At 38.6% G+C, this 7,234-nt stretch overlaps 1 protein-coding gene across 2 annotated transcripts in view; it reads right to left on the bottom strand.

Moving 5' to 3' along the window:
• Positions 1 to 202: 202 nt before the first annotated feature.
• PDCD6IP (programmed cell death 6 interacting protein) overlaps positions 203 to 7,234 on the bottom strand; it is a 52,256-nt gene continuing 45,224 nt past the window's right edge. For both annotated transcript variants that reach the window (XM_067560908.1, XM_067560909.1), the window contains exons 15-18: positions 6,980 to 7,074; positions 2,698 to 2,833; positions 2,150 to 2,340; positions 203 to 897 (exon numbers count right to left, since the gene is read on the bottom strand). In XM_067560908.1, coding sequence (XP_067417009.1) covers positions 723 to 897; positions 2,150 to 2,340; positions 2,698 to 2,833; positions 6,980 to 7,074 — 597 coding nt within the window. In that variant the 3' untranslated portion in view covers positions 203 to 722. The remainder of the gene's footprint in view (positions 898 to 2,149; positions 2,341 to 2,697; positions 2,834 to 6,979; positions 7,075 to 7,234) is intronic.

The raw sequence follows: 7,234 nt of genomic DNA, 5'->3' as shown, positions 1-7,234 counted from the left end.
CACAGACAGTCTACCAATGCTGAGGTGGTTGTTCTTTGGTTTGTAGATTTGGGGCAGAAGAAGTGGAATAAATGCAACCACAGTTGCAACCTTAGCTATGAAGTGGCTGTTTCTGTTTTGTAGACCTGCAGAAGTTGAAGGACAAATCCACAACCACACAAAACAACTTTTTTATGGTAATGAGAATAGCAAATGTTTAAAATTTTTTAAACTATTCTTACATCATTTATTTTATTTACTTATATGATTTACAAGGCCTTGATTAGACAAAATAGCATGTTGGTAACTAAAAACAAAAAAGATACAAACCAACAGAATATAGAAGGATATAGAAAGAAACCCTATGTAGTTCTGTAGAATATATCACACTCAGTGCACGCACTGTTCAGCTTTTCATATCAAATATCCCCATTACTACTGAAATGAAGATTTTTGTAAAGAAACATTTTGGTCTAGGTTAAGCAGTTACAGTTTTCATACAGTTGAATTATACTGTAATTTAATTCTGACCACATCATGCCTAGTGTTTGCACTGCAACAGCAGCAAATCTCTCAAGAGGTTTAGTGCAATCAGAAACTGGAATACAGCTTTGAGTATTTAACAGACAGGAGCTATAGACTGCATTCAGTACAGTATGATACATTAATTGGAGCTAAAGTTTTAGTATGCTTATTGCAAGTTTCCTCTCATTTTTAACAAGCAGAGCTTCTTTGCAGACATGTTATTGCTGTGGGTAAGGGTAACCAGGCTGAGGGTGAGGGTAAGGGTATCCAGGTTGTTGAGGTCCTGGGTATGGTGCTTGTCCAGGGTTTTGATACATTTGTGGTGCATAAGGCATATTATACTGGCCATACGTGTAAGGATTGTAGCCCACTGGCATTGGCATCTGGCAATACCTGTGGAAAACAGTATCCATTAATAGCAAAAATTACAAGTTAAATACTAAGGCAGTAATAGGATGCCGCATGAAAGATAAAAAACCATAGGAGACAGTTTAAACTTGTTTCCCCCTTCACAGCATTTACTACTGCACATAACCTTAAGAAAGCAGGTATTAAACCCAATACCTTGAAGTGAAGCTAAAGGGAAAAAACTAGCAGCTTTTCATAATTAGGAAGACCGTGCACTAAATCAATATTTCCCCCCTCTTAAAAACAAAGTTAAACATAATTGTATTTATTTATTATTTTCAGACCACGCCAACTTACTGGTTAAGACAAGGTCTGCCTGATGTTGAATGGGGCTGCATTCACTTCAACAACAAAAGGTAACTAATAGGAAGAGTGTCTGCCTCAGAAAAGGAGATATCCCATTCCCTCTATTGACTACAACAAGGTGGAAGAGAGGCAGGAGTGGGAGAAGTCCACAGGGAGATAAGCAGGCATTAGCAGAAACTGCAGCGGACAGATGACTCCCAATTCTGGCAACGCTACTAGGGAGCAGAAAAAGTCATCTTATCTCATGAGGTCAACCAGATGTTTGTATAGGATTCCTTTACTGGCTTCTTCTCCCCAGCGTTGGCTCTAGTTGCTACTTAATTCTCTGTCCTTCCTTTCATATTTGGGTCTGGGTCAGTTAGAGGACGTACAGGACACACACAACAGCAGGCACCAGAGGAAAGGGAGACAAGAGGCCCTATATACTGCTGGTGGTGACCACAAGAAGAGTAAGGAGTATAGGGTCCTCAGATGAAGACTCCTTCCCTTTGCTCTCCTGGCAGCTTTGCAGAAGTGCCAGAGCAAGCTATCAAAGGTTCCCTCCTGCTCTCGCTAGAGTTTTCACAGTTCTTCCCAACAAGTCTCAGTCCCCACCCTGAGAGAGGTCACATGCCCTCTTTAATAAGCAGAAGCACAGAGGCGAAGACTCTTCCTGTCAGTTGACCCAGAACCAAAAGCAAGGAGAGCCAGCACTGTGTGATTAGTCAGCTAAGGAAGAACCACCAGAGCAATCCACAGACCACAGTTTAAGAATTACTGTCCCATACTAAGATGTATCTGAACTGTAAACATGACAAATCAAAAGGTCAGATCTTAAGTACAGAGAAATGTCCCAGTGTCCACTATAACAGTAGTTTATTTAACAAAATAAGCATTTTTGATGCTGTAAATTAGATTATCTATGAACTACTTCAGCATTCTTGTAGCTTACCCTGGGTATCCTGGATAGGTTGGGTAAGGAGGTCCTTGTGCCTGTGACGGTGCAGTGCTAGGTGAAGATGAACCAGCTGGAGGAGTTGGAGAAGCAGTCGCTCCAGTGGCTGTCGATAACGGAGTGGAGAGAGTATTTGCTGTAGAAATCACTGGTGGTGGAGGTCGTGCTGGTGGTTGTGGTTTACCAGACTAAAACCAAGTAAATTAGATCAAGTTTGTCAAGGCAAGTCCCAGGTTCAATTCTATGATGTTTTTTATTTGTTTTACATATTGCTGTGTAATGGCAGACGTTTTAGAAAAAAGTTATGATCCAAGTAAAAGATGATTGAATGGAAATTGGAAAAAAGTTAACTATAAACCTTATTACCTGCAACCACTGTGACATTTTCTTGAATGCTTTCCCTCCACCCCTTTGATTTGGCAATAGCAGTTAAAATAGAGTACCCCAATATATTAAAAAGACATATGCTAAAATTATAATCAAAATACTGTTACAAAACACAGCCCATCTATTATCAATTTGTTTACAACATAGCCTTTACTTACCAGCATGGTTCTGGGTGCTGGAGTTGGAATAGTTGATGCAGCAGGTTTACTCCCAGCAGCTGCTGCAGTTTGGTATGCAGGCAATGAAGGAATAGAGGGAGCACTGGGTTCTCTAGCAATGCTTTGTTGCAAGTCTCTATTAGAGAGAGTAAAAGTATAGTTTAGATTTTAAACGCATTTTATATTTCTATTCCCTAACAACCTGAAACAAGCCAGGATTTGGCAGTATCAATCTCATTTTAAAATGCAACACTTAAAATTGGACCCACTTTTGACTGGAGAATGATCTCACCTTGCTCTGTCCTTCCACCATCACTCCTTTTATTAGCTTGCACAGCTATTTCCTATTTGGGCCCTTTCTCAAGCTCCACATCCATCCTGAATATAGTTTATGAAATGAGCCAAACTTTGGAAAAAAAATCATGAAAGTTTCTGCAACTTTCAAAGTTTCTGAAGGCACATCTACACTGCAGCTGGCAGCGGATCTCCTAGCCCAGGCAGACAGACTTGAGCTACCTTGGCTCAAGCTAGCACATTAAAAACAGCAGTGTAGACATTGTAGCACCAGCTAAGCCTCAGGCTAGTCACTCAAAGACAGACACACACCCTCAAGTCCCCCATCCAAGCTTGGGTGGCGTGCTATAAAAAGTCTACACTGCTATTTTTAATGTGCTAGTTCAAGCTAGTGCGAATCTCTCTACCTGTGTACACATACCTTTAGGTTCCAAAAAGTACCTCTAGACTACACAAGGATTAAAAAAAGCTTAAGCTCTTCACTCTGCAGTGATTGTGTTTCATATACAGAGGACAAAATTTCAGGTTACAAACATTTTTATTTAATTTAGGGTAAGACTGATTATGTTTCAGGGTAGGATGGAAAAACTAGTCTGCTAGATACTCCAGTGGAAATGATCTTCCAGACTAAAATTAGCAGTCTAAGAAAACTGGGGCAGAGGAAAACCCTTGAATAATGCAAACTTCCAGAAACTTGCAGCTCTCACCACACACATCCTCAGGTTCTACAACATGCAATCTCTATTTCTTTAGTTACACTTTATTAAGCAAGCATCTTGTAAGGTATTTAGAGACTTAAGATACTAAAGGTGTAACAAACACAACTCCCCTTTCTTAGGATATTTGAGTTTCCTGGGAAGTCCAAGCCAGAAGTTTGGAGATTTAAGTCAGACACCCTGAGGAATGTAGTGTATTCTAAGATGCTGGGATAAAGTTAAATATTTGACATTTGGCCAATTCTACTGAGGCTCTTTGGGAACCTTTTAACATTTAAGGGAAATCTCTGTTATATAAAAGTATGATAAATTAGATAAAATCAGAAAGTGTCACAGATGGAAATTTAGACATGGCATTTTGAAATAGAAAGCTGACAAAGATAAAAATGTATCATTCTCCCTAATCCTGCTAATAGTCAACTACAGTTTCATACTATAACAAATATGAAGGTCAACTCAGACAACGGAGACAAAACTGGCCAACTATTGACTTGGCTGGTTAAGTGAGAAAGAAAATTGTCACTGCAGTTAAGAGAATGAGATCACTTATGAACAAGAGATCAATACTGTCTTGGTAGGTTTTTGTTTCAGTGTTACACTACCCCGGATCATCTCCAAAAAATACACTTGCCAAAACTCTTTGAAAGACATGTAAATGACCTGAAAAAACTGTGGAATCAATGTTTTGGAATTAACTCTCATAGCAGACGAAACTACTGATGTTGACAGACACTACATAGTGAATATCCTGGCAGTGCCCTCTGTCTTTTGCAGACATTTCAAGCCAACAAGGGAAAGATAGTTTGGAATTGAAGTCTTTGCTAATAAGTGTGTATGTTTGGAGACTTTAAAACAGAGTCATCCAGTGGTGGAAACAGTCAAAAAATACAGAATTCCTTTTGATAAAGTCACTGCTTTTGTCATTGACAAGGCTCCCTACATGAGCAAAACCTGGGAACAAAGTCTTAAAGCATTGTTTCTGAATGCAGTGCACTTAATATGCACTGCATATCTTCTCAACTTAGTGGGCGATACCTGGAGAGAAACATTTGGAAAAGTAAATGAACTTGTCACTGCTGTAAAACATGGCTGCCTGCTTGCACTGCCCACAAAGCACAGTTCCATTAATCGTTTCAGGACAGGGAAATTGCCTGCAATTCCACCTTCACTGATAATCATATGGTGGAACAGCTGGTTTGAAGTTGTCCATTTTCATGCCTGCCACTTGCAGTATTAGGTGGATTTTTTTTTTAGAAGAAGTTGGAACGAAACCGTAAGTCATCTGTTGAAGATGTGGTCACTAAGTAAATCAATAGGAAAACAAAAGCAGATATTGCAGCAATAGAACCATTTGCACCAAGAACAGCAGCAACTTTCACTGCTTATGAAAAACAGAAATCAGATCACAAAATGGCAAATAATTTGGCTGATCTTGCGAGCTGGGCAAAGTCCTTCAGTGGTATGACTGACTACCTGTTAGCTAAGAAAGCCCTTTAAAAAAAACTGGCAGTGGGTTGACAAAACCATTCAGAACAAGTCATGTGGGCTTCATTTTTATCAGTTTTTGCAAAGTCTGCCAAGTGTTTGATCCAAATCAGGCCAAACTTCTTGACCCTGCATTACTAAATGTATTTGAATCTATTCCCATGTTTGAAGACACTGAGTTGACAAAAGCAGAGTTTTGTAGCTACAACAGTGCAGTTTTTGAAACAAAGTGCCTTGATATTGTAAAATTTTGGTTCAACTCAAAAGATCACTTTAAGTCTGGCCATGATAGCTGTGAAGTGTTTATCAGTGGCCGATAACAGTGCAATCTGCGAGAGATCATTTCAATCTTACAAAAATATCTTGCGAGATGACTGATGCTCAATCAAAGATGACAACCTGGTGATGTACAACATGCTGTTTCAGAAACGTGGAAAGCTTGGTTAGTGAATGAGCATTTTACACTAACAATTAATCTTGTCAGTAGTCAAATTGTATTTATGTAGTCAAAACTGCATTACTTTGTGTGCATTTCCATGATTTGTTTATTGCCCATGTCCTATCTGACTTTCAATAAAAATACCCATGACAAAATCTTAGCCTTATGTAAGATCACCACAATGCATCAGACTGAATGGGGAGCATTAGGTTTACATTACTGAGCATGCAGGGAACAGGATGATTTCCTGACTCCAGCTGAGGATCACCTTATTGCCTGAAGCATTCAGTTTGAATACTTCCCTTCAGAAGCATAACAGAAATAAAAAGATCCAAAGAAAGGCAATGGAAAAACTACTAGAGGTAACAGAGGGGTTTGTAGGAGAAGCCATGTTGAGAAAGTGAACAGATTTAGCTTAAGAGTATACAGAACAGTAGTAAAGTGACTAGTACAAAGAAGGCTAATTGGGTGATCACAGAAAAAAGGGCACTTGAAATTAAAAGGCAACAAGACAGAATTTTATCAGGGGCTGGTCATCCAAGACTGTGGAATGAACTCCCCAGGAACTAAGGACTTACACTTGGGGTGAAAAGTGATGAGGTTTGTGAAAGGGACATTTCTTTGACCTTTCCTTCTAACAAATAGGTAGCAACATGCATATTAAAAACATCTAAACAAGACACCCCATTGCACACGCATCTCACCCTGGGGAGAGGATGAGAGCAAGGGTAGCCAAGTTTAATGCACTACTGGAATGTGCACAGACACTGTGATGATGAGGGTGATAAAAATATCTATCTACACAAAAGTAGACTATGAAATAGATTATAGGAAATATTTTTTCATTTTGCCAAGTTCCACTTGAGAATTCACTACTATAGGGTACATTGAGGTAAACTGTTTAATACAAGTGAACTCCAAGTATCTGTCAGAGGAAATCCAAAATACTAGGACAACTGTAATTTCTGATAAATAATGGATTCTAGGGCAATGTTCTTCAGTTTTATAGTATTTATCTGCAAATTAAAAAAAAGGGGTAGATACTAGGATGAATAACGCTAAGTTATGCAGGCACGCTAGCTAGGATAAAAATGATAAACAGCATCTTGCGAAGAGAATTCTCGAAGTTTAATATTTTATTTGCCTGCTCCCTTTACAACTGTTTTGATAATTCTTTCAAATTATTTTAATGTGTTATAAAGGCTCTTATTCTCATGAGAGCTGTGCTTTCCAGAAGGCCATCCTTCCTTCCTCCTCTCAAAGTACTATACTAAGCACAACCATAGTACTTGTTATGATTAATATGCATTATTTTCTATTATGTTCCAACAAAATACTAGATTCTTACTTTAGAAGTTCATCTCTTTCGGTCTTACGGGCAAAAACGATGTCACTGCATTTGTTTTGGAATTTCAGCAGAATTTCTGTCAGTTCATTGTAAAACTATCAACAAAGAAAAAGTGAACACACTGCAATTAGTAAAGTCTTAAATTCTGCATAAACATATTCACACCCCATTTAAAAACACAACTGTTCCTGTTTAACTCTTAACACTGTTTTTATAAATTGACTCAGTTATGAAGACACATTTCATGCCCCAAAA

The sequence above is a fragment of the Emydura macquarii genome, unplaced genomic scaffold (assembly GCF_026122565.2).
Source record: "Emydura macquarii macquarii isolate MOO-44397 ecotype Brisbane River unplaced genomic scaffold, CSIRO-AGI_Emac_v2 contig_2321, whole genome shotgun sequence".
NCBI classification, from domain to species: domain Eukaryota; kingdom Metazoa; phylum Chordata; order Testudines; family Chelidae; genus Emydura; species Emydura macquarii.
The sequence above is the reverse complement of the archived record's forward strand: the minus strand, read 5'-3'. Positions and strand labels throughout refer to the sequence as shown.